Source organism: Orbicella franksi, chromosome 14, assembly GCF_964199315.1.
Source record: "Orbicella franksi chromosome 14, jaOrbFran1.1, whole genome shotgun sequence".
Taxonomy (NCBI): Eukaryota; Metazoa; Cnidaria; class Anthozoa; order Scleractinia; family Merulinidae; genus Orbicella; species Orbicella franksi.
This window is the reverse complement of record NC_138158.1, coordinates 17111584-17138460: the sequence shown is the minus strand read 5'-3', so window position 1 is coordinate 17138460 and position 26877 is coordinate 17111584. Positions and strand designations below refer to the sequence as shown.

General features: G+C 39.2%; 1 protein-coding gene across 2 annotated transcripts in view; it reads left to right on the top strand.

The window, feature by feature from the left end:
* Window positions 1-24690, top strand: part of LOC145467317 (protein sidekick-1-like) — a 42302-nt gene extending 17612 nt beyond the window's left edge. Inside the window, exons 9-22 of one of the 2 annotated variants that reach the window (XM_081450860.1) lie at window positions 4089-4388; window positions 5946-6245; window positions 6742-7038; window positions 7414-7710; window positions 11268-11567; window positions 13456-13755; window positions 14868-15167; window positions 15878-16174; window positions 16656-16952; window positions 17719-18003; window positions 18525-18627; window positions 19199-19431; window positions 20177-20404; window positions 22747-24690. In XM_081450860.1, coding sequence (XP_081306986.1) covers window positions 4089-4388; window positions 5946-6245; window positions 6742-7038; window positions 7414-7710; window positions 11268-11567; window positions 13456-13755; window positions 14868-15167; window positions 15878-16174; window positions 16656-16952; window positions 17719-18003; window positions 18525-18627; window positions 19199-19431; window positions 20177-20404; window positions 22747-23057 — 3848 coding nt within the window. In that variant the 3' untranslated portion in view covers window positions 23058-24690. The remainder of the gene's footprint in view (window positions 1-4088; window positions 4389-5945; window positions 6246-6741; window positions 7039-7413; window positions 7711-11267; window positions 11568-13455; window positions 13756-14867; window positions 15168-15877; window positions 16175-16655; window positions 16953-17718; window positions 18004-18524; window positions 18628-19198; window positions 19432-20176; window positions 20405-22746) is intronic. The other variant, XM_081450861.1, reaches the window with a different exon arrangement.
* The last annotated feature ends 2187 nt before the right edge of the window (window positions 24691-26877 follow it).

Sequence of the window (26877 nt, the reverse complement as noted above, 5' to 3'; positions counted from 1 at the left end):
CTTCAGTGGAGATAACCTGTGAATTTTTTTTCATTATCCTAATAAAATAATTCATGACATGAATGTAATTATCTTAAGAGAAGCTGTCTCGTTGTCACATTTCAGAAAAGTATCTTTTTTCCTCACCTGTATTTTAGAGTTAACCTATACTGTTTAAGACTGTGAACTCTGTGTTGTCTCAGTACCCATGCTTTATTTCAAAGAAAAGATGTAGGCAACTCCGAAAATTTCATCCGGTATTGTAACACCCTTCGTAGTATCTTTCTGGCAGGTTTCTTCTTTTAACGGTTATTATGTACAGTAGAACCCCGTTAATACGGTGACGCACGGGCCAATAATATTTGACCGTATTAACGGGGTGGCCGTATTAAGGGGGTAGGGTCAAATTTCATGACTAGTCTAAATTGATTAACCTCTTAACAGAGCTAATAGATATATCACAATTGCACTTCTAAACAACTGTTCTTTAATAAGCTCCCGGATTGCAGATATAAATTTTTAAAAATTGAAACTTCAACCGCTACATGCAATATTAACAGTGGAAAGATGAACATTACTGGTTTGAGTGGCCGTGTAAACGGGGTATAATTATAAAGGATTATACAGGTTGGGATTTCAGAATGTGGCCATTGGCCTTATTAACGGGGTGGCCGCATTAATGGGGTTTTCTTATAACAAAATGTATGGTCAGTTCGCCGGGACAAAAAAAGTGGCCGTGATAACGAGGTGACCGTAAGGCGGGGTTCCACTGCATGTACAATTTCCCAGTATATGAAGCAACTAATGTTGGGAAGGCTTACAGTAATAATGAAAATTGGACTGATGTTTGGCGTTAAGATTCTGACTATGAAGACTCAGACTACGGGTGTCATTGAGAAAGAAAATCATAAATGTCTTTTGAAGATGTCAGAAGCACGCTCTCAATAGCTCATGCCGATGGTTTTCTAGATGATGAAGAGGTTTTGTTTCTTTACGATCACTACCTGCTTATTAATCCACATTGCCATAGTGGGATTATGATCCATTCTATTTGGATGTGAACACATTGCAGATTCCGGCACGTTTCAAGTGCCTACTAGGAACAGTTTGCAGTGGAATGGAAGGACTTTGTTTACAAAAGCACATATTTCGAACGAAGATTGATATTCATCTTTGAAAAGCTGTAAAAAAAAGTGAATTACCTGCTTTCCCCTCCCGTCGACATCCTGCGTGATCTGTTGGTAAACAAACCTATTTTAAAGAACGTGAGTAATCAGAGCCAGAAACGCTTCAATATCGGCGACCTTTGCTCTGGTTTCACTCAAATCTATTAGACCTATTGGCTAAAGACTGTTTGACATAAAAATGAAGTTTAGAAATCGATGTATTCCATTTGATTAAAATGCAGATCAGGTTAGTAAGTAATTTTTATTTGCAGCCTTTTCTTGTGGTGTTTTGGTAGTTTTTTACTTTTTGATTCTTCTTGATAAGACACTCGTTAGCTCTCATGTGTGGAAACTTTTTAAAACACTTGTGAAATTTCAAGGCCGTTAGGGAAGTGTGGTACTAGAATTTCACAAAATGTTTACAGGATAAAAGATCATTGACAAGTGATTTCCCTTTCTCTTGTTTGTATTTGCAAACCAAATTATCACGATGAATAGGATGAGATCGTTTACGCAGGCAGTATTGCAATAGTCCCGGAAATAATTCAGTGTAGTACTACAGACGAGACTTGCATTAAATCGACACCTCTGTGTAACAGCATGCATGCTTCAAATGTTTTACACCCGAAAAGCGGAAAGGTTAACATGAAGGTCCTGTTTTGGCATAAATTTATAGTAATGCAATGAAGCTATAAAGGGGCATTATAATTAGGTACTCATACACTGCATTTAAAAAGGTATTTCATATCACAACCATATGGCATATGGTTGTGATATGAAAAAGATTTAAACAAAAGTGGAACAACTTATGAACTGGCTACCGGATACTAGTAAGGATGATCAGGTTGACTGTGATTGGAGATGAAGCTTTCGATGTTTACAACGCCTTCTCGTGGGAAAGCGACGAGGAGAAAGTCAAAATTGACGAAGTTCCGGAGTATTTGGAGAAACTTTGTGAACCCCCAAAGAATACAATCTATGGAAGGTACTTATTCCTTTCTTCAAGCCAGGAGAAGGGCTTGTCGATCGACGAATAAGTTACTCTTCTAAGAAAAATGGGCTAAAATTTGTGAATTTAGAGATTAGCGAGATTCGTTGATCTGTAATCGCATTGTGTTCGTAGTTCCTGATAATCGACATTTGAGAGAACATAAGAAATTGCTGGAGCCGCTGAAGCAAATGCAAAGTCTTTAAGAAGTCAAGCGTTTAGAAACAGGGACGAAGGACTCTCACGGCGAAACCTGAAGGAAAGAAAACGGCGAGTAGAGGTGACTAAACTGATTACAAGTTCTGTGGTAGGAGATATATAAGAGAGTTATCAACCGACAAGGAGAAATTGTGAAGCTACAGTAATCAGAAGAAACATAAGGCACCTGGTGAAGACTTAAGAGTCATCACTACTGACCATTAATCAGACATATGTCAAGCCGCCGAAGAGATATAGTGAACAACCTCAGAGGAAGATCGATTATCTTATTAATTCCCAACCTGTTGAAGAAGCTGAACCCTCTCTGACCATGCCCTTTGATAGTAGTGACGAGCACCAGAAATGGGGAAATGTTTGGCCGAAGAAATGGTTCCAGGACTACGTTTAAAGGGCATGTAAAGATTTTAACCATGTGAAAGGTGAATTGGTCAACATGACACGAGCGTGAGACAAAGAAAAAATCTGAGTCCCCGACAGGAATCGAACCCATGACTTCCCTCCTGTTATCGATGAGGGGTCCGCTTTCGTATGTGTACCGTGCACATGGTCTTAATTAAAAAGAGTTCTATTAAGTTATGTATGTACCATGTCTGTGTTCTCTTGAAGCCTTAAATCAAGAAAGAAGGTAACACGGCTAATTTACTAGTCTCTCTTCTTTACAAGCATTTTGAATCCTTTTACCGCTATTTCGATATTTTTCTCAGTTTTACCAATGTGTAATCTTAAATTTAAAACTTGGAGTCTAGAGAAGTTCTTTACTCTTAGTTTGCATCGATGGAAGTTGCTTCAGGGCCATTTTGCGATTTTCGAAATGTAATTTAAGTCTGTTATATTCTATCGCTAGCAGTCGAAATAGATTTTTTACCGCCTCTATATTTTCTTGGTTTCTCCATTGTCACAGCAGCCTTTGTAGAGTTCCTTGTCCTTGGCACAGTAGCTTTGAACTTTCGATCAAATAAAATAAATATGGTCTATACTTTTCTGTCACTAACGGTCATAATACATTTTTTACCGCCTTGTCCATATTTTTTGCCACTTTTTAAAATACTGTAGATTTGGTAAAACTCCTTTCTTTGTACAGTAGTTTTGCACTTTTTTGCATTAAATTGTTCCAAGCGATCTCTCCCTGGCCATCCTTACAAGCCTGCACAAAATGTAAGCTTATGTGTATGATATTCAGCAGTGGTTGAAATTTACAGAGTTTACACGGCCTATAGTATGAAGAATTTCTCAATTCCAGCTGTAAAGAAGGGTAAATAAACTTATGCTGAATTTATGACTTGATCATTGCGCAATTGGTTATGATGGAAAAACTATGTATAGATAAATAAAAAGTAAGGGAGTAAACTAAATAAATTAGGGAGGTGGAAAATTGCTCTTTTGTAGACCACCCCTAGTACTTAGCACTGAGAGGTTCATCCTGTTTAAAGATTCATTATATTTCAATTGTTTTATCTCTGTCACCATCATCATCCTTCTCGTTCTCGTTCTCGTTCTCGTTATTGTTATTATTATTATTATTATTATTATTATTATTATTGTTGTTATTATTATTGCTTCAACTCCCAATGTTAAGACGAACATAAAAAACTACACTTCTTACATCAGCACACGGTTAATATAGCCCTGCCAACCAATTAATTTAATGGCTTAAACAACCTTTATTTAAGTATACAGCATTATCGTAACATAACAGAATCTTTGCAAAGTTAACTGGTCTTGAACTTTTACATCAGAACCTGATGGTGCTCCCCAAAATGTGCGTGGACAGAACAGCAGCTCAACCAGCATCTTAGTCATGTGGGATGAAGTTCCAGCTGATCAACAGAATGGTATCATCACGGGTTACACCATTACTTACTACTCACAAACAGAGAATGACAATGGAAGTGTTTCAGCTGGTCCTCATGATCGTCAAAAGAATTTGACAAATCTACAGGAGTACGTCAACTACAATATCACAGTGTTTGCATCTACTGAAAAAGGAGATGGACCAGCCAGTGATCCTGTTATTGTTGTTAGAACAGACCAGGATAGTAAGTATACTGTATTTTCTTACCAAGTTCTTTTCCTCGCTGTTTTTGTCATTTCTTCGTGATTGCTTCCTTTTCACAGTTGAAAGACTCAAGAACTCAGATCTGCTAAGGAGATCTGTGAAAGTTCTTAATAGGTGGAAGTGAATAGCTCAAAATATAAAAGTGATATTAGATACTGTGGACGTTAAAGATCGTTAGAGATGTTTTATTGTTTGGTATTCGAACAACAACAATACAAGTTTATTCTGTCATACGCTCAGCTGTTCAAGTGTGACATCACATGACGAAATGAAACACGAGCTAATTAACAGGTTTTGCACATAAATTACAATTAAAAGTAAGTGTTATAATATACAATGGAACCCCGCTGATACGGTCACCAACGGGCCTGGAAAATCTGACCAAATTAACGGGCTGGCCATATTAACGCGGTAGAGTCAAACCTCACGACTACAATCCTGGCCATAAGTTGTTGGGACACTTTCCCTTTTGCGCGCTAAACCCACGATTTCAACTACGTCCTTGACGTCTTAGAAAAAAAGATGAATAGAAGCAAGTATAATTGACCCCCCTTTCCCCGAGCAATGTTGAAAGAAAATGAAGCTACTCTGAAGGACTAGATCGGATGTTGTAAAAAGGGAAAAAGGGACAATAGAAAGCTATTGTCAAGGTTTTTTTTTCTTTAAGATTTTTTTATCAACACTGACAGGGGGAGGGGGTAGGCGGGCTTACGCGGTCTTGGTCTTAAGAGAGGCTGCCTGTGAAGTCATCTGCCGTGAACTGTCCCAACGCTTGTGACCAGGATTGAAGTTTAAATTGAGTAACTTCTTAACAGATATATCACAAATGTACTTCTAAACAGCTCGGAATGTAGATATAATTTTAAAAAAATTGAAACCTGAATCAGTGTATGAAATATTGACAATGGAAAGATGAACATAACTGGTTCGAGTGGCCGTATAAAACAGAGTAAAATTATAAAGGATTATACAGGTTGGGATTTGAGAATGTGGCTGTTGGCCTAATTAACGGGGTGGCCGCATTAACAGAGTTTTCTCAAAAGAAAATGTATCGGCATTTCGCCGGGACAAAAAAAGTGGCCGTAATAACGAGGTGATCGTATTAATGGGGTGACCGTGAGGTGGGATTCCACTGTATGGGCAAAATGTTTTTAAAAAAGTTTAAGTCAGGATCATGAGATACAATCTAAGATAATTGCACGTTAAAAAAACGGTAATCATATGTACAATGAATACATAAGATACTAAAGGTAATGCATAAGGAATACATAAGGTACTAAAGATAAATTAATGAAGAAAAGTGATTACTGAACTTGAAGTACAACTACTTAAAGGCTGACCACAACATATACAACTAAAGTTCACGCTGTACCTCTGGACATGGTATTGTGAGGGCGCAGAGCTGTGTGGACAAACAGAGTTTATTGTTAATAATTGACTTATGCATGGGTCTTCTTCACTTCATTTCTTTACGTATTTAATCCAAGTCACACTCATTGCCAAATAAATGTGTTCCGAATATTAATTTCTATACCAGAACCTGACGGTTTTCCACAAAATGTGCGTGGACAGAACAGCAGTTCAACCAGCATCTCAGTCACGTGGGATGAAGTTCCAGCTGATCAACAGAATGGTATCATCACGGGTTACAACATTACTTACCAGTCACAAACAGAGAATGACAATGGAAATGTTCAAGTAAATGGCCCTGTTCGTCAAACGGAATTGACAAATCTGAAGGAGTACGTTAACTACAATATCGCAGTGTTTGCATCTACTGTGAAAGGAGATGGACCAGCCAGTGACCCTGTTATTGTTGTTAGAACAGACCAGGATAGTAAGTACAATATTCACCAAGCGTTTCTAATGGGTCTTAATATTATTTTTCACGTCGTCGCTCGTTTTATGGTGCGTTTGATTGACCTTATTCCGGAATGGAAATAAGTGACTCGGAATGTATTGCAATTTTCAACGTCGCCAGAACTTATGGAGAACCCCTCAAAAAGTATCGTTAAAATCGACCGAAATCAGTTGTAAGCATTTATTTCTATAGATCGATCGACGGAAACCGATAACGGATATGGACGAACGGATTAAAAAGCACCCTATTTGTAATAATAGCATTGTCTTGAGTCTTAGAATAAAACCAACTACTTGGAGGCTAATCAAAGTCATTACAGTGTTACAGTCAGTAGCAATTGTTATTCAGAATTACAAAAATTGTTTAGTTTGCTTGATGTACATGGTGTACATGGTGAAGTTGTTGCCGGGCTGAAACAGTGTTACGTCATGTAAGCAGATAAAAATTTAACACTTTTTTATATTCCTTTCAGGACCTAGCGCTCCTCCCCAAGATTTAATATTAAACGACACAACTTCCACTTCACTTTTAGTGAGGTGGAATGAAGTTCCAGCTGCGGACAAGAACGGTATCATTCGTAGTTATACCGTGAGCTACCAGGCGATGAGTTCTTTACTCGTTGAAAACACAACAGTCTATGTTCCTACACGTGAGGTGAATCTAACTGGGCTGATAAAGAATATGAACTACAGCGTCAGGGTTTTGGCGTCTACCGACAAGGGAGATGGACACTACAGCGATCCCGAATTTTTCGTTACAAACCAAGATGGTGAGTTAGCGTTCAGATTTCCTCTCATTATTTGGGAATAATCATACACTGTCAAGTAAAGTTGTTCAGAAAAGGTGTAACAAATGAAGGCTAGAGACGCTATATAGTAAGATCCATTATGGGTTGAAAACACGAAACGCTGGAAAACTTTTAAGGAGTTCAGATAGTTACAGGAAAAAAACCCGGACAAGAATGAAGAGGATAACAAACCGCTTGTAATTTGATTTCTATCTGTTAATTTGTTTGTGATCGTCATTGTCCATTCCCTCGCGGTAGAGATCCGGGCTCTCTTAAACGTTACATGTAGGTCTGGGGTATGGTTTCTGTTTAATAGCTGCGATACCATTACTTTCAATACCATTATTCTTTGTTCAGTGCCTGGTGCTGCTCCTGAGAATGTGAGAGGACATAACACCAGCTCAACTAGTATCTCAGTCACGTGGGGTGAAGTGCCAGCAGATAAACAGCACGGTAAAATCCTTAGATACCTTGTCATTTACAAGGAGCCCGAGGAAGATGCAGAGACGATGGAACGGGTTGATTCACCCTCCCGTCGAATTGAGTTAACAAAACTTATAAAGTATACGGTATACAACATCCAGGTGTTAGCTGCAACTTTGAAAGGTGATGGACCACGCAGCAATCCCATCACTGTATGGACGGACCAAGACGGTAAGTACGAGGAAAACGACATTAAAGTTTTGGTGCAAAGGTAGGGAGACTCGGTTGGTTTTCAACTCATTCCCTCAACTAAGGTGAAGAGCATGCAGAAACGTTGGCTATAAGGTTATATTCATGTGCAAATCATTGTCGCCACTGAAAACAAACAATATACAAGTCAATAACAGGTAAGGGTAATAGCCTGTGTGAAAACTTAGTGGCCATCAGGACTGACACACAGTCATGAACAGAAAAAAACTATCTTACAGGAAAAGTCGTTTTTTGATCATTATCAAAATTTTTAAAGAAAAACATAATCTTAATCTTAATTTTCATAATATAGCTATTTAGGGAAGCGCGCGAGCTGATTAGCTTATACCCTCGCTCCATAGCCTTGTGGGTTGTCACTCCCGACTCCCTTTGGGAGATTTTTTGTCGGTCACGTGATGTGACCATTGGACTTTAGTTGCCATGTGTTCAAGTAAGCCAGTGTTTTGAGTCGCAGGAGTTTGTCAAAAGTTGTCATTCTGCCGTTCGTTTAGCTCGGAGCAAACAGTTCGGTAAGTTAACATTTCGCCTTTGCTATTCAAAGAAGCATTTGGAACTTAATACCTTTTTGTAATTTTCAGAAAACCTCACTCTTACGTATACATTCACACACGTATGCCTTTGATGGAAACGAAGAGTTTTATTCAAGTTGTTGTGACTTTGTTTATCGACCGAGGCCGTGCGGTCGATGTGTGCCTTTTGAGCTTGAGCCCATCGTGAACTATGAGTTTTCGACGTTTGTTTTGAGAGGAAATAAAGACAGGTACTACGGTACTGACATGGGTTACACGCTCACGTCAGTTTGTTTATTTTTAACCGCGCGGCCATGGGCCGAGCGCGGTTCATGTTTTACCCGTAGTTTATTATTTTTTTTTTTCCGTCGGTGACCAGACCAAGGCTCCCTCTCGACCAAATTCTGAGTCACGCAACGTGTGATGTTTTTCCGTCAGAAGCTGTTAAAACATTAAAACACGGACAATTTTACGGATATTGTTTTCTTTGTTGTGAGTAAAATATAGTTTCTTTTGGTTTTATCCAAGCGTTGGATTCAAAGGGAATAATCAATACGCTAAAAGAAAGGTATTACGTCAGCCATGGAATGCGTTGACGTTGCAGCTTTCACTTTCGCTACTTGAAAAATAAGATTGTGTTTACTTTGCAAGTTTATTTTGCCAGAAGCGACTGTCATTAATTTATTTGCAACTTTGCGAGTATTTCTTGTGGTTTTAGGCAAATGAAATAAATTCTTTGGCTGTTTCATCGCAGCGAGTTCATAGATTGGAAGGAAATTAAATATTTGCAAGCCAAGCAAAGAACTTGTCAGAACATGCAAGGATTACGTCATTGGTAGGGAAATAACCACCGCACTAAAGATAGCCGCTTGTGGCTGCTTGGTATTAGAATTTCATAAGCGGTTTACGTGGTAAGAGATCATATAAGGAAAGTCTGCATAGTACGAGCCAAGTTGCCCATCAGGCAGGTGCGTATCTCCGCTTTCAGTGGCATCAAGCGACTAGGAGTTTTTCTACTTCTCCCTGGTTGAAATGCTAGTCCATTGCATGATTAGCCCCAGCATTAAGTTCGCCAGTACCCATTTCTACACCTGGGTGGAGAGAGTCACTGTGAGAGTTAAGTGTCCTGCCCAAGAACACGACACAATGACATTTGATGTCTTCGATCAGGACTCGAACCAGGACCTCTCGATCCAGTGGCGCGCGCACTAACCATGAGGCCACCGTGCTTTCACAATAGATCATATTCATGTACAGATGATTTTCATTGCTTTTGTGTGTTTTAAATCAAATCATTACGGAAACACCAAAGTACTGCTTTTTAAACAAAAACGATCGATTTCAGGCAGTATTGGAAGTACAGCTAAGTCGTCACCCTCTCTTTACCCGGTCGCAAAAATGTACTAATATAATCGGTTTACAAGTGAATATATGAAAAATCATATGTTTGTACTACGGAGAAACATGATTGATCATCGCAGTTATGCACACAACTTAAGCAGTTGTGAAATTAAAACCTGCGTTCGAATCCCGTTCAGCCCTAGAATTTTTTTTCAGGCTTTAATTTCACAACTGTTTAAGTTGTGTGCATAACTACAATGATCAATCATGTGTTCATATGTCTTTCTCCATAGTTCAAATATATGTTTTTCATATATTCACTTGTATTCTTCACCATCTACGGCCCGGGTGTATTACAAACTCACAAAGTGACCAGCTCCCAGATGGCTTGATAGCTCGGTTGGTAGAGCAGTGTACCGTTATCGCAGAGGTCATAGGCTCGAATCCCGTTCAGGCCTGAATTTTTTTGTTTTTTTCATACTTTAATTTCACGACTGCTTTAAAAGTTGTATGCATAACTGCGATGATCAATCATGTGTTCGTACATAATCAGTTTAATACAGCAAACCAGATTTGCTTTAAGTGACCACCTCTGTTAAGCGGCTGAGGTCACTGCTTTGCCGTTCCAACCAGAGATTTTGTATTGTTTTTAACTCTATTTAACTGCCAACGAGAATACTGCTTGGTGTTAAGAAAAATAGAAGTTTCCGCCATGTACGTATAAGGCAAATTTCTGCTGAGTGAACGCCTATCCGGTGGCCACACTTTTGTAAGTGACCCATGCTCATTTCTCAGGGGCGGCTTCTTAATAGACGTTTGACTGTAACAACCTGTATGTTATACCATGTTTCTTGTATGTACATATCACGCGTGTACAGTATTCCCTCCACATCAGACAACTAACATTAGACATATCCTTGACAACCTTAAGGTAATTCCCCTGAAATAAAACTGCACATAGATTTTGGTTCAAACTTTGTCCACTGAATATTTATCGTATGAGAACTTTAATTATAAAATAAAAAAGGGGGTGCCCATGCTCGTTAAGGAGCAGTGAGGCATTAAAACTGTCCCATTTTAGCATTATTTAATGCTTATTACAAGAACGCATTCCAAGTTATTGTAAACTCTTTGTGAGCCCAGACTCATGAAAACACGCCTCAAACTACAGTCAACACTTGTGTCGGACACAAATAAACTTTTTAAGTTTGATTTTAACAGACACCTGAACCCTTGTTAAAATATTGGAACCAAATTGCTTGCCACGGCTATCAAACTGCAAAATAGAAAAGACTACAGTGCAGCTGCTATTTTCCTTATTTATTCAGTTTTCAACTGTAGAAATCAGATCAGTCTTTTGTTACGCAAAGCTAATGATTAGTTGATTAACATGACTGGAAAAAATTTGGGGTGTCCAAGCTCGTTAGTGAGCTATAGCCATTTTTCAACTGACAGAACTCAATATTAAGGCAAATCCACCATGTTTTCAATGTGCGCGTGCACGAACGCGCGCTAAAGACGCCATAAATTATGCGCAATAAGGATGCGCCATGCAAATGTGAGGAATCACCTTAAGAAACAGTTCTTTTGGAAGTCTTCGTAGGAATAATATATGAAAGACTAGTGACAATCATTTCAAAATTAACTTGTTTTGAACTTTTCTATCAGAACCTGATGGTGCTCCACAAAATGTAACAGGCCAGAACACCAGCTCAACAAGCATCTTAGTCACGTGGGATGAAGTTCCAGCTGATCAACGGAATGGTATCATCACGGGTTACATCATTACATACCAGTCACAAACAGAGAATGACAATGGAAGTGTTTTGGTTGGTGCCAATAATCGTCGAAAGAATTTGACAGAACTAAAGGAGTACGTCAACTACAATATCATAGTGTTTGCATCTACTGTGAAAGGAAATGGACCAGCCAATGACCCTGTCATTGTAGTTAGAACAGACCAGGACAGTAAGTACTTTATATTTGAATCATTTTCTTGTGGGGCTATTAAAGTGGATTTTGTGGCTGCTCGGTTCTTGTTTGTTAATCACTTTGGAGCTGATCTCTCCGTGTAAAATTGGTTTCTTTAACTAGTTAGAGACAGAAAACTGAAATTATCAATGAAAGGAATTTCGTCAAAGAAAATAACCCGTGCACTTTGAAGGACGGTAGAAATGTGCGGTATTAGAATTCCATAAGCTGTTTACATGGTAAGGGATCATATCAGTAGAAATTATTTTCTTGCCTCTTCTTTGTTTTAAAATCAAATCATTACGGGAAGACCAAAGATTGTTTTTTAAACATGAACTATTGTTATTATATGGCTAGCTCTGTGACCGGGCAAAATGAATCAACTCCTGTACTGCGATTGGCTATCCAAGCGGGCAAGATTGAGCTTTCTTGGCACTATGTTAAATTTAGCCAAATGATAAATCCTTTATTGACCTACAAGCTTGTTCGATCAAGATGGATGGATATTTCGTCTCGGTCCACAAACACGCAAAAAAAATAATTTGGCCAATATCCAGCCATCTTGAGCTCACACTTGGTCAATGACCCAAATTTTATCATAACTGTCTAATTTCTCGCGCGCTGATTGTCTCATTTTTATCATCAATAAGAGTACAGATGAATAAAATTTTAATTTATGCAAACTTTCACGTTCCACTTTCAGCTGTCAAACTGTCAACTATTTAGTCAATGAGATTCTATGGACTTCTTTGAGTAGCCAATCAAAAAGCGACAAAAGCTATTGACAATGTTCGCGACCTTTTGAATAAAATTTACTTATCTTTATTTACGGCAAGTTAACGCCTCTTTTCCCCTCATTTATTACCAGCATTTGACCATTTTGGGGTCTTGTTATTGTAAAAAACAAGTTTACGTCAGTTTTTTTATAGGCCTGTCCTCTTATTGATGATAAATTTCGTCATAACATTTTCAAAGTTTACTGCGGAACCATTCGCCTTCGGCTCGTGGCTCCACGGCCACTTTGACAATGTCATGACGCAACTTATCATCAATAGACAGACGCATAAAAAAATGACGTCAATTTGTTAAATATATACGCAGTATTGAAAGTACAGTTAGGCCAGTGCCCTATCTTTAGCGGACAGTTGTCAGAGTTCTAAAAATATGTATTAAAATATCAGTTTTATACTGCAAACCAGATTTGCGTTAAGCGACCATCACTGTTAAGCGGCTGGGGTCACAGTTTTGCCGTTCCAACCAGAAAATTATTTTCGAATTGTTTCCATACTCTATTAAACGGCCAACGAAAATATGGTTTGTCATTTCTTTACCCTGCTGCAGCTGATGAAAGGAAAGAGTGAGAAACTTTACTTAAATAAAGAATGTACATAAGCACATCCGTCAATATGCTAGGTACCTTTGTTGAAAGCAAAATCAGGGGATTGTGTCCTGTACTCCAGGGTATCATTGCACAGCCGCTTGCTTGGCCATTTGATTTCGTTTAAGCTTTTTTCTAGTTCTTTTGAGCGGCTACGCGTTTTTTCTGTGTTAGGCGTTGAAACATTGGACGTTTCCACCACATACAGGGCAAATTTATGCTGATTAAACGCATGTCAAATGGTCACACTTTTGTAAGTGACCCATACTCATTTCTCAGGGCCGGCTTCTTAATAGGCGTTTGACTGCAACTACCTTTCTGTTATGCCATGTTCCTTGTACGTACATATCATGGGTGTACAGTATTCACGCTACATCAGGCAACTAACATTAAACATGTCTTGGACAACCTTAAGAAACACTTCTTTTAGAAATCTTCGTAGGAATCATATATGAAAACCTAGTGACAATCATTGCAAAGCTAACTTGTTTTGAACTTTTCTATCAGAACCTGATGGTGCTCCACAAAACGTAATAGGCCAGAACAGCAGCTCAACAAGCATCTTAGTCATGTGGGATGAAGTCCCAGCTGATAAACAGAATGGTATCATCACGGGTTACACCATTACTTACCAGTCACAAACAGAGAATGACAATGGAAGTGTTTTGGTTGGTGCCAATGATCGTCGAAAGAATTTGACAGAACTAAAGGAGTACGTCAACTACAACATCGTAGTGTTTGCATCTACTGTAAAAGGAAATGGACCACCCAATGACCCTGTTATTGTAGTTAGAACGGACCAGGACAGTAAGTAATTTTAATTTGAATCCTTTTCTTGTGGGTGTTATTGTGGATTTTGTGGCTGCGTGGTTCTTGTTTGTTAATCACTTTTGAGCTGACCTCTCCTGTGTAGAATTAACTTCTTTCACCGGTTTGAGGCAAAAGAAGTAATAATATCAATGAAAGGAACTTTTTCAAAGAAAATAACCCGTGCACTTTGAAGGACGGCAGAAATGTAAGGTGTTAGAATTTCATAAACTGTTTACATGGTAAGAGATCATATCAGTATAGATGTTTTTCCCTCTTGTTTTCTTTTGAAATCAAATCATCACGGGAACACTGGTCAAGGATCGTTTTTTAAACATGAGCTATTGATATTACCTAGTATTGGGAGTACAGTCAAGTCGTTGCCGTCTCTTCAGCGACCGGTTGTTAGTCCTAGAAACATGTATTAATATAGTCAGTGTAATACCGCAAACCAGATTTCGGTCAAGTGACGACCTCTGTTAAGCGGCTGGGGTCACCGTTTTGTTGTCCCAACCAGATATTTTTTCGTATAGTTTTCATATTCTATTAAACGGTCAACGAAAATATGTCTGGTGTTCCCAATTAGTGCCTTTTCGCTAGAACGACCAGACACTTTAATAAAGGATATGTATGTAATTATATATGTGTATGGCTTGGCATTTCTTTATCCTGCTCAGCTGTAGCTGATGAAAGGAAAGAGTGAGAAACTTCAACTAAATAAAGAGTGTACATAGGCACATCAGCATGATCGGTGCCTTTGTTGAAAGCACAATAAGGGGATTGTACCCTGTACTCCAGGGTATCAGTGAACAACCACTTGCTAGGCCATTTGCTTTCGTTCAGGCCTTTTTGTAGTTCTTCCTAGCCGCGCCGCTTTTTTTTTTTTGTTTGTTTCTTCTGGTTGTACGTGAAGAAAATTTTCTAAACGGCTTGGTAATAGACGCTTGACCCCAACAAGCTTTATGTTTTCTGTATGTACATATCACGCGTGTACAGTATTCGCGCTAAATCAGGCAACTAACGTTAGGCATGCCCTTGACAACCTTAAGAAAGGTTATAAAAGCCTAGTGACAATCATTGCAAAGTTAACTTGTTTTCAACTTTTCTATCAGAACCTGATGGTGCTCCACAAAATATAACAGGCCACAACAGCAGCTCAACCAGCATCTTAGTCATGTGGGATGAAGTTCCAGCTGAAAAACGGAATGGTATCATCACGGGTTACACAATTACTTACCACTCACAAACAGAGAATGACAATGGGAATGTTCAAGTAAATGGCTCTGTTCATCAAACCGAATTGGCAAATCTAAAGGAGTACGTCAACTACGATATCACTGTGTTTGCATCTACTGTAAAAGGAAATGGACCAGCCAGTGATCCTGTTATTGTTGTTAGAACAGACCAGGATAGTAAGCATTTTTTTCGCTGACTGAGTGCATATAAGTACGGTTTAAATAACCAGGAACGGATCAGGTTTTATGAAATAAGTAAATAAATATCTTTTTACTGAGGAAAAAACATAACAGCAGAACCATCTGGAAGCCTGTGGCTTTTGGATTCCTTATCGAAAACGACTTGAGAAATGTTGGTTTTTACGACGGGAGAGAACCCGGAGAGGAAACTTTGAGCCAAAGCTAAAACCAACAACAAACTCAACCATTATCTGTCGTCCAATCCGAGATTTAAACTTGGGCACCATTGTTGGGAAGCGAGTGCTTTGACCACCACTCCATCCCTGGTTGTCATTTTTAAAAATTCTAACATTGCTAAGCATTCCACGTTATAATATGGAAATTGTGTACTTTAAAAACTCGACAAGATTTCCGTAAAATGGTCATTTTCAGGCTTTAACTAAAGGATTCAGATAAAGCTTGTCACCAACCTCCCCTTTACCCTCCGATGAAATGTTCTTTTGGATACGCCCTGTCTGCAAATTAATACAAGTACTGCACTGAGCTTCAAAATTAAATTGACACCTGGAGGCTAAATAAAACCGGTCGTACCAAATGTTAGTCCAAAGACATGTTTGATTGATGTACATGGTGAAGTGGCTCCTGGCAGAAAAAGTATAAGTTCTTGTTCGCGAATGAAAAAGTAATCTTTCTAATTATCTTTTCAGGACCCAGCGCTCCTCCCCAGGATTTACAGTTAAAAGACACAACTTCCTCTTCACTTTTAGTCGGGTGGAATGAAGTTCCAGCTGCAGACAAGAATGGTATCATTATTAGCTATATGGTGAGCTATCAGTCGATCGGTTCTTTACTGGTTGAAAACTTAACAGTCAACTTTCCGACACGTGAGGTGAATCTAACTGGGCTGATAAGGGATATGAACTACAGTGTCAGGGTTTTGGCGTCTACCGACAAGGGCGATGGAAACTACAGCGATCCTGATTTTTTTGTTACAAACCAAGATGGTAAGTTAGTATTCAGATTTCCATCAAATAACCCGCCCAACATGAACCCTACGATGGCAAAAAGAGGCCACAACTTGAACGTTTTGAGGAAAGCAGAGATTATTTTTTTTTTATCTAATTTACGTCCTCCACACGGTGAGCAAGCACCATTTTTTCACTCCACGAAGAGCAAATAGTGCGATCTGCGAACTCTCTAAAGATCGCTTTATGCTCGTGTTTACTCTAAACGAATTTTAGAGAGAATTAATCTGCTGCTTATAGTTGGCACGTGTTCATTTTGAAAATTTGTCAGTTTCAAGACACTCTTGGAAGGTAGTGTGATCATCCGAAACTTTGCAAGAAACTCCTTTTTTTTTTCCCCATGTCGTTCAGAATAAGGCTTCAGTTCTTCTTGGACGTTATCTATAACTCTTACTCTGTGTTTATTGAAGTTGCGATTTCATCATTGTTACTCTCTTATTATCGATTCTTCTATGTTCAGTGCCCAGTGCTGCTCCTCAAAATGTGAGAGGACAGAACACGAGCTCGACCAGCATTTTAGTCGCATGGGATGAGGTACCAGTCAATGAACAGCGCGGTAATATCCGCTATTATACAGTAATTTACATGGAGACACAGGGAGGTGCAGAGATGTCGAAACGGGTTGATTCATCCACTCTTAGTGTTGAGTTAACAGGTCTTAAAAGGTACGCGAAATACAGCATCCAGGTGTCAGCTGCAACTGTGAAAGGCGATGGTCCAGCCAGTGTTCCTCTCACTGTCAGCACAAAGCAAGGCAGTGAGTAAACTAAGTACACGAAAGCATATTACATTTGTGAGGTAGTTAGAATAAATCACCTAGTAAGGAAAGCCTGTGTTTATCACAGACGCAGAGTTGGGATGATTGGTTGGTTTTAATTAATTCCCCAGTTTAAGGTGTCACTAATGTAGAAACACTTAGTTGTGTAACCATCCATATCCGTCCTGCAAGTAAATGAAGATGGCAAGATAGTAAAAGAATAACATTTGCAATAAGTAATAAGTGAGGGTAGAGGTCTGGGTCTGCGAAGTCCAATTAGGTGAAGCATTCTTTTGACAGAAATGATGCCACCATAGACAATACAAAGTGTATCAACCGGCGGTTGCTCTCGACTGCTCTGGATAATGTGCTTATTTTTCAGTTAACAAAAATGGACCACATAATTGTTTACAACTAAAGCAATTTGTAGACAATAATCACATGATTTCGACGTCATGAGGTTATCAATGACTCACTTGTGCATACGTCGATTCTGTATGTACACACCAACCACGTCGTGCTATTTTTAACGAGTATCATAAAAGGAGAGCGTTTCTACCTTAGCACCTATACTCGATAAGATACATACAGGAAAAGCCCCCGTCTCTTATATTACGACTAGAATTCAAACCAAGGAGGGGCACATGAAACAAGTATCTGAAGAACGTACTGTAATAATCTTTAAGACGACATTGGTCGGCCAAATGAACTTAAACCTACTTGTACTTTATTAACAAACGCTTACTGAAATTTTTGCATATTGCAGTACCTTCTAAGGCTCCTGTATTAACCATTGTTACGGTACTGAACAGTACTAGTGTCGAGGTAGAATGGCAGCCGGTACCTGAGGAGTTTAGGCATGGTATCATTACAAAGTACGTCATATTTTACACGGTTGAGAAAGAGACGGGCGAAAAGGAAGTAGCTGCACCCCTTCTGAAAGCAGTTGTAAATGGGCTCAGACAGTCTACAACATATTCATTTCGAGTTCAGGCTGCAACGGTGAAGGGTGCAGGTCCTGCAAGCAGTCTTAAAAATGCAACAACTGAAGGTGAGGATATAGCTCCTTTTCACAAACACAGCAAATAGAAATTAATAGAAATTCAGATGCACATAATGATGTACATGTACAATATTGTTTTGAAATTTAGCGAAACATCTAAATAACAGTTAGCAGAAGGTGGACTGTTCAAACGAAGTGATGCAAGCAGCACCCGTGGTAGCATTATCCAGGGAAGAACTGGTTACCATACTTGTCTAACAATAATTTTAGAAGGATTACTTCGTGAATATGACCCATGTAGGGGATTAACTCTTCCACCCTTCATCTTCTCTTGTGCGTGTTGAATATTGGCTCGCAAAAAAACGATAAACTTCCAAGCGTCAGTTCCTCTCGAAAGTTCACCTTGCCAGATAGTATTTCACCGCTCTAGTCAGAGAACGCTTATATGTTTTCCATCAAACTAATATACCTACCTTCGTTTTTTGTTGTTGTCGTTGTTGTTGTTGTTGTTTTTGTCGTTGTTTTTGTTTGTTTGTTTTCTTTTCTTTTTTTCTATATTGTTTTTTCAGACCCACCGACCGCTCCGACGCCTCCTGATGGCAACATTGGAACAACAGAAGTATCCGTTCCCTTTAAAGCTAAGAAAGAGTTGAGTAATGGCAAACCTGTCAGGTCAGTGTTTTGAAATTTTGTCTTCAGTTGCCCTGTAACGCAGGCTGTGCTAAGCTTCATTGGTTATATACTTCAGCAAAGCCGGGCGATTTTCTATTTTGAAGAATAAAGGACATAAAGTTACCAACCTTGTCAAAGACTACTAGCTGGTTAATATTTTATTTCAAAGTTTAAAACAAATTTTCTGGACGCAGTTGGCAACCACCTTTAATTTTCAATAACTTAAGGTAACTTTGAATTCCCTTTTAAAAGTTTGAAAAATATTTCATTTTAACATGTGATCATTGCTTCAAAATAAAAAATGGTGGCGGTCACGGAGCTCGTTTTTGAGTTTCTAGCACCTAAATCTAAAATGAAAGGTGTGGCAGGTTGTACTGTAGCTATAGTAACCTGCTAGGTCAAGAAAATGACCAAATGGCGTTCAGCATCGATTGGGCATTCGTTTTATACCAATTTTCTAGGAAACTGATAACAGTGGTAGTAATAATCCGTCAGAGTATGACTGCTACAAAATGCGGGATACTATTGCCAGCCACCTTATGTGAAAACACCTTATTACACTCTTTTACAGCTTTTATCAGATGATCGTCACACCCTTAACTGACGGGCAGAACCCAGGAAAATCATCGGACACGCAATACGTTAAAGTCATGCGAAATTACGATAACCAAGTGAAGGGAGAACCTTATATTACGGCTGAGTTCGCCAACGATCAGTTGAGGACATCATTTCCTGTTGGTGACGGGAAGTATTATTCTAGAGATGGTGTCACTGAAGCTAAGAGAAAGCGCAGAGAAACATCATGTGAGTCAGTTCACATCTAATGGCGTTCAATTTACTATTTATAAGAACGTATATATTGACTTGAGAGTACGCTGGCTAACATTTGAGATTTTCACCCCCAACCTGTAAGTCAAAAACCAAAAAAATAAAAATTGAAACAAGAGTTTATAGGGAAAAAAATGAAATGAAAGCCTGGAACAACAGGTTTTCATAAATGATCTGCTTTGAGATTAAAATTGATCAGAGTTATCAGAGATCGTAATTGGCATAATATACGTTTATTGCAAAGTAGCAAAGTACCACCCCCTTATCAAAATAGACTTTCACACGAGCAACGAGCACGTGTCCCCATAAAGAACATAAATAGAGATTTATTAATAGACTCCACTGTATCCTAAGACGGTGTCGGTATTCGAACAATCCCCGCTTAAAATATAAAATAATAATATAAAATAATTTATAATATTTAAGTTTAATAAGCTGGACTTAAACAGTAAATAGTGAACCGTTTGTTTGTTGGCTTGCTTGTTCGTTGTTGTTGGTGGTGGTGTTGTTGTTTGTTTGTTTTGCGTTATTGCGACTTCAGTGCCATCATTTCAGTTTCTTCCACCAGCACCAGGAGGGTCCCTTTAATATATAAAAGTCAAGATACATTTTTCTAGACTTGGGAGGGCTTCATTTCTCTCCTAATTCATTTTGTCAGTTCTTATAAGAGCACGCATAGAATTGATTTAATCCCAGGGTGCCTCTCCGTCTTTTCTTTCAGCTTTCATCAGGTATAAGAACGGAAAGCTTGAAGAAGGCACAAGATACGCGGTCTTTCAACGATCTTTTGCCGAAGATGGTGATTATGAAAATGAGGGATTTATTACGTTTACCACCAAAGATGATGGGATCCCGACAACAACTTTGATATTATCAATAGTGATTGGGTTACTTATTCTTGTGATCGTGGCCGGTGGGATTGTGACGTGGCGTCGGTTACATCCTAATGGTGAGTTTTAACTTTTATATCTGTATACAGTTCAACCCCTATTAAACAGCCGCCCTCGGGAAAATGGCCGGGAAAATGGATAATGGTCGCTTGAAGGGGGCTGGTCACTTAATAGAGGTAAAAATAGAAAAGCTCTCATCCGGACTTTGATTACTGGCCGCGTAATATATAGGGGTTAACTTTAATGGGTGGCCGCTTAATAGGGGTTCGACTCCAGATATTTTGATATTGCATTTGATGATGCAGCTTACTTGTTTCACCTAACACTATCGTAACTAAGAAGCCAGGTGAGAGTAATAATAAAAATCATTACCTAGCTTGGAGCTAAAAAACCAAATACAAACAGAACAGCCTTTAAGTTATGAGCTTTCACCCTGAGCATGACGCTTTGTCATGCTTGCGGGACTCAATGAACCGAACAGCTAATAATGATACTTTTTTTAAGGGGAAGCTTTCTCACCCGTAGGTGATCTACAGAAAGGTCCCGATCCAAAATAACATTAAATTATTAAAAAATAAATACACAAATTAAAAAAATATATTAAAAATACAAAAGTAAATTATAGACTAATAGATTTAAGAAAATTACTTTTAAACTGACATATGGTGTCAGAGTTCTTCAAGTCACTGTCCAAGGCATTCCAGTCTTTAAAGGCATGATAACAAGTTCTCTGTTTACCCCAGTTCCGTTTTACTGTTGGAAGTCTAAGATGATCTTTGGAGCGAGTGTTATATCTATGGACATCGCTATTTCTAGATAATTCCAATTTGTGAGATGTAATTCCATTCACACATTTATAAACATACAAGCAGCGATGGAAGTGCCTGCGTTGATTTAAATTTAACCAGCCAAGCTGACTGAGAGCATCGGTTGCAGAAGAATACAATGGTTTATTTAGAACAAGTTTTGCCGCCTTGTTTTGCAACACCTGCAGGTTGTTCATTAAAACAGCGTTATCCTTATCGCCCCATACCAGATCAGCATAATCAAAGATTGGAAGAACAAGGCTATTGTAATAAAAAAGGCGTGCATTATACGGCAACAAGTGCTTAATCCTACCCAAAAGACCTAGTCTCTGGTTCACTTTAGATGTCACATGTTCCACATGTTCGGTCCAGGTAAAGTTAGAGGATAATACAACCCCTAGGTATTTAAAACTTCTAACACTATCGAGTTGATTATCAAGAACAGAAACCGAGAGACTGTTTAACTTGCGCAACTTGCAATCGCTACCAATAAGCATTGTTTTGGTCTTATCAACATTAAGAGTGAGTTTGTTATCATTTAACCAGATAGCAATAGAATACAAGTCGGCATTTAGGGCGCACTCTAGACCAGCTGGGTTTGAGTCGTAGCAATAAAGCACTACGTCATCAGCATATAGGGCTACCTCCGAGTGCCTGATGACAGTGGGCAAATCGTTTATATATATAAGAAATAACAAAGGGCCAAGTATGCTGCCTTGAGGTACGCCATGCGTAACAGGTAACAAATCGGACAGTTCCGGACCGCAAGATGTACATTGCATTCGTCCATTAAGATGACTCAAACCATTTAGCCGTGTCAGAAGTTACCCCAAAAGACGACAACTTTCGTAGCAAAATTGTGTGGTCGACCGTATCAAAGGCCTTGGACAGGTCCAAGAATACGGCTCCACACAGTTTACCCCTTTCCATGTTTAATAAAATTTCATCGGCAAAACTAGAAACAGCGTTAACTGTTGAATGTTTAGGCCGAAAACCGAATTGCTTTTCGTTGACTAAGTTATGTTGGTTAAGATATTGATAAAATTGATGATGCACAGCCCTCTCTAGGACTTTACTGAGAGTTGGTAAAATAGAAATAGGGCGATAATTAGACGGACTAGTACGATTACCGGCTTTGAAAAGTGCTGTGACTTTATAGTATATACCGCCTAGAACCTCTGACCCTGGCAGATTGGCCATGTTGGACTGATGAAAGGAGAGAAACTTGACAAGTAACATCCTCTGGTCCTCCTGGTTGGGGAATGGACCTAGCATAATGCATCCTTCCCTTATCAGGAAGCAAGGAAGCAAGGAAGCAACGAGCGAAGAAAGGCAGGCAGACAGACAGGCAGAGAAGGAAGGAGGGAAGGCAAGTAGGCATGCAGGTAGAGGGGGAAGAAGGGATGGATGGCAGTAGAGCAGGAGTGCCAGAGGGAAGGAGGGACGACAGGCAGGCAGGAGCGCAGGTAGCCAGACAGGCAGGAATGAAGGACATATGAATAAAACAATTGCTATGCATGATAATTCAAACGAAATAGAATGCGGCATTGAAAAACACGCTCCTCCTTTCTCTCTTTGGTTCTTTCATATTCTAGCAGAGACAAAGTCAGTTTCAAGGAATCGTCAACAAGGTTGGACACAAGAAATCTTTGAGTTGTCTCCTTATAGTAAACCATCCACAGAACCCAGTTACTACAACACTACTCTTAACGAACTAGAAAGTGAAGGGCAGTCCACTTATGAAGCCGTTAATGACGAACGTTCTGGCCAGGTCACTCATTATGATAACGTTGGTCCACAACAGGAAGACACTTACCAGGAGATCGATCATGCAGTCCATTACCAGCAATTAAATGTAAATCATCAGGCTACGTACGAAGGGTATGTGAAGCCAACTTCGGGTTGAGTTTCATTGTCAAACTCATGACAACTATTACGATGAGCACGAAGATATATCAATTGCCTCCTGCTTCGTGTGCTGAGCACAGACGAACCAAAGAAAGAAAGGAAAAAAGGGAGCCATATGCACCAGAACTCGGCCGCTTACAAATAATGTTAATAGTAGAAGTGACGGCACTGTCGAAAAACGTTACGAAAACGTACGTTCGGTGTGTTATTTGGCCTCTTTAAATCCTTGAATATAGCCATCTATACACCATATAGAATATTGATAAAGGATTTGCGATGGTACATTTCGTAATTGATAGTCGGTTCGAGGTATATTGAGAGCCTAAAACCTGGTAAACACTTGTGAGATAAGCATAACACTAGCGAAATAAGATCAAGCATAAGGCAAAGAAGCATGTTTCATTTTCTTATGCTGGCGCTTATGCTTATTCACTACTTATCTCACAATTGTGAACCAGGCTTTAGCCACTGAAATTAAAGATGGTTTTCCTCTCCTCGGTCATAAAGACAGGGACCGCGGAGACCATTTCAAATTCGTAGGGCTAAAAAATCTGGCCAATACAAAAAAAACGTTAAGGTCAGTGTTTCGCCATTTATCTTGCATATGCGCGCCATCTGGAGCCCTAGAAAATAAATCCCAGCAATAAAAGTGGTAGGGCCATAGCCCTACCAGGTGAGCCCCTCCCCCTCCGCGGTCCCTGAAGAAAAATGTGAAGACGTAAGCGTGGCATGTCCGAAAGTTTAGTAATCAGTAATGAAATAACATTTGAGTCTGTTTTTGACAGTTTATGCCTTTCTTACGATAGTGATATCAGAAAAATAATCATATTTAATTCCACAGTGATTGGAAATTTGTCTGATAACACTATTTTGCTGTCAGCCGACACTCGAGCTTCTCGACAACGGCCACCTTGGGGACAGAGGAAAGTGGCTGTTGAGTAGAAAGGTTGCCGTTATAATTATGGGAAGGTTCGGGTGTGATATGACACCTGACTTTTTTCGGGGAGTGCAGCCTTTTATTATTATTTTTAAAAAAATACGTAACACAGTCAAAATATAGCAATAACACATAAATCAAACAAAAACAGAGACAAATGACTCGAGTAGAAAGGAAGAGACGTATGGCCAAACTCGTGGATTAGGTAATGTAGAGATGAAACATGTTGGTCAACTTGGATTCCACTTCTCACAAAGCGTAGGCTTTTTTCGTTTGCTGTTGTTGCACACATACCGGTATTACGAACACATACGTCCAAATAGCCAGGGTGGTAACATTGCAGCTGAGCATGGACTGGTAAAGGGTTCTTGGGTCACAGAGGACACTCCTGCCCAAAAAATTATAGCGTACTCTCTCCCCCCACCCCCACCCAGATCTTGATGTTGATGTTTGTCTGCCTGCTGGGAAAATTTGCATGTATTCAAGAATTCCTTTCCTTTTTGTACGAGCTTATAGACCTTTATCATTGCATTTCACTTAATGCTACAGGTAAGATTTATTATGATATGTACAGCACTTCTTTTTCAACGTGGAACTGCTCGTCTCTACATCAAAATAAGTACCCTCTGTTTGACACGATGTAGGATTTAGAGTTTAAAATTGAGGTGGACACGAAAGGTTACGTAGCGAGGGTAAAATCTGCACTGACTATATTGAGGAGTCAGCTTCACCAAACTACCTGTACCAGAGTGGCGCAAAAGGCTTCATAGTGACGAGTACATTACACTAATGAAGCAAACCTTAGGTCTATAAATTTAACCCTAACATGTTGATGATACCGTATTTATTCCATTAAGCCCCCAACCTCGAATAAGAGCCCACCTTGAATAAGCGCCCACCTTGAAGGTAGAAAAAGTTAATAAGCGCCTACCGCCACCACCCCACCCCCAAAAAGTACTTTTTAAGCGCCCAACCTCGAATAAGCGCCTAACGCCCACCCATCCCCCCTCCCTCTAAAAAAAAAAAATGAAATAAATAATAATAATATTAAAGTGCACAAGAGGAATACGGGTATTGATTATTACAGTATTTCTTTAATGGCTTGCAATCTCTAGTTTCATTGTCTGAAAATTTTATGATGTTGATTGAGAATTATGATAGCTGAAGAGACTCCTGCGAAAACCGAACAATGAGTTGTTAGTCCTGGGCATAAACCGAACAATAATCGGTTACAATTAATATGCTTTAATATTTTGTCATGTTTTGTTCTTATTTATTGTTTTGTTACAAAATAAACTTTGCACTTACTGAAAATGGTGAAAAATTTAATAAGCGCTCAGCCTCAAATAAGCGCCCACCTCGAATAAGCGCCCACCCTGAAAGTTCAAAAATTAAATAAGCGCCCTGGGTGCTTAATCGAAAAAATACGGTAGTTTGTTTATCGCCCATAATTTATCACCTTTAAGACCTCCAAGATCACGATTTTACATTAATCAGGCCATGCCTATTGGTAATCAGATATGAATTTTAAGATTTAAGGCAGTCACGCATATTGTACTTTAAAAAATGTAAGCAATGTGTATCATTAATAGAATAAAACAAAAACGAGAAAAGGGCTAATTCAGCATCCAAATCGCTTTTTAGCGAGTTCTTATTTTTTTACCTGGAAGTTGTTGTCTTGAAGTAATTTCCGAAAACCCTAAAAATATTATCTTCCGAATAAATATATTCAGCGTAAATGACGGCGCTATAACGAACTCTAAGGAGACCAAGGAATACAAACATAAATCTATTCAACAGTTGTTTCTAGGATTCTGCCAACCTGAAAAACTCCTTCCGAGTCAACAACCATAACCAGAGCGAGCTCCAAGCCCAATCAGCTCTCCGAATTTCTGCACGTGTATTCGAAACCAAGGCCATTTTGGGTCAAAATCACCTCTTTAACTTAGGTTTCGCTCCAAACATCGATACTTGACCATGCGGCGCATCTGCCCCTTTGTTCCAACACAACAATCTTTGATTTCATCACATTTTTACAGCAAACGTCCTTTCCAATGCAGCTACATAAACGAAGCAAGAAGTAGCGAGGGTGATGGCAAACTGAACTTGTGAAGAATAAGTAGTAAGCGTCAGCATGCGCCCTTGAAATAATTTGCAATTGAAATCTGTAAACACGAGCGAAAGTTCCGCGCCAGACTTCGTAAGCGCATTACGGTAAATCTCCTTTAACCATAGCTTTAAATGACTTTCTATGTCGATAATAAACAATTATTGGATGAGGTTTTTGTGATATCCGGAATAATCAAGGTCGAGGTAAGTGTTATCAGCCTCAACCTTCGGCTTCGGCTGATAACATTAACTGAGACCTTAGCTTGATTATTTCTGATATCACAAAAACCGAATCTCATAATTGCTTTATTATACATTGTTTTAAAGAAAATAACGACAAACGCATTATCGCACCGAACACGGTTAATTTTCGGCAAGCCATGTTGCTACGTGAACTTGACATTGCTCTTGGAAATCATCCATTGCGCGTGCAACCTACGGATTATTCACTAATCTGCAAGCAGATTAGTGAATAATCTGTAGGTTGCGCTGTTTCCTAGAATTAACTGTAGGCTTTTAGCCAATGAGAAGACAGATGGTGACTACAATGTATGATAACAACAGTAAAGGAGATGCATAAAGAATGTACATAGACGTGGCATATCTTCAAATGTGGGACTCGAATATGGGAGGCTTTTTAATGACCTAACAATAAGTCTACGACAAGGGGGTGGATATAGGGAAGGCAGGAAGAGGGTATGAAGGGTCAAGCCTTCATGGAAAGGGAAACAATTCAACCTTTAGAAACACTGTGTTACCGGCGACCTTTCGC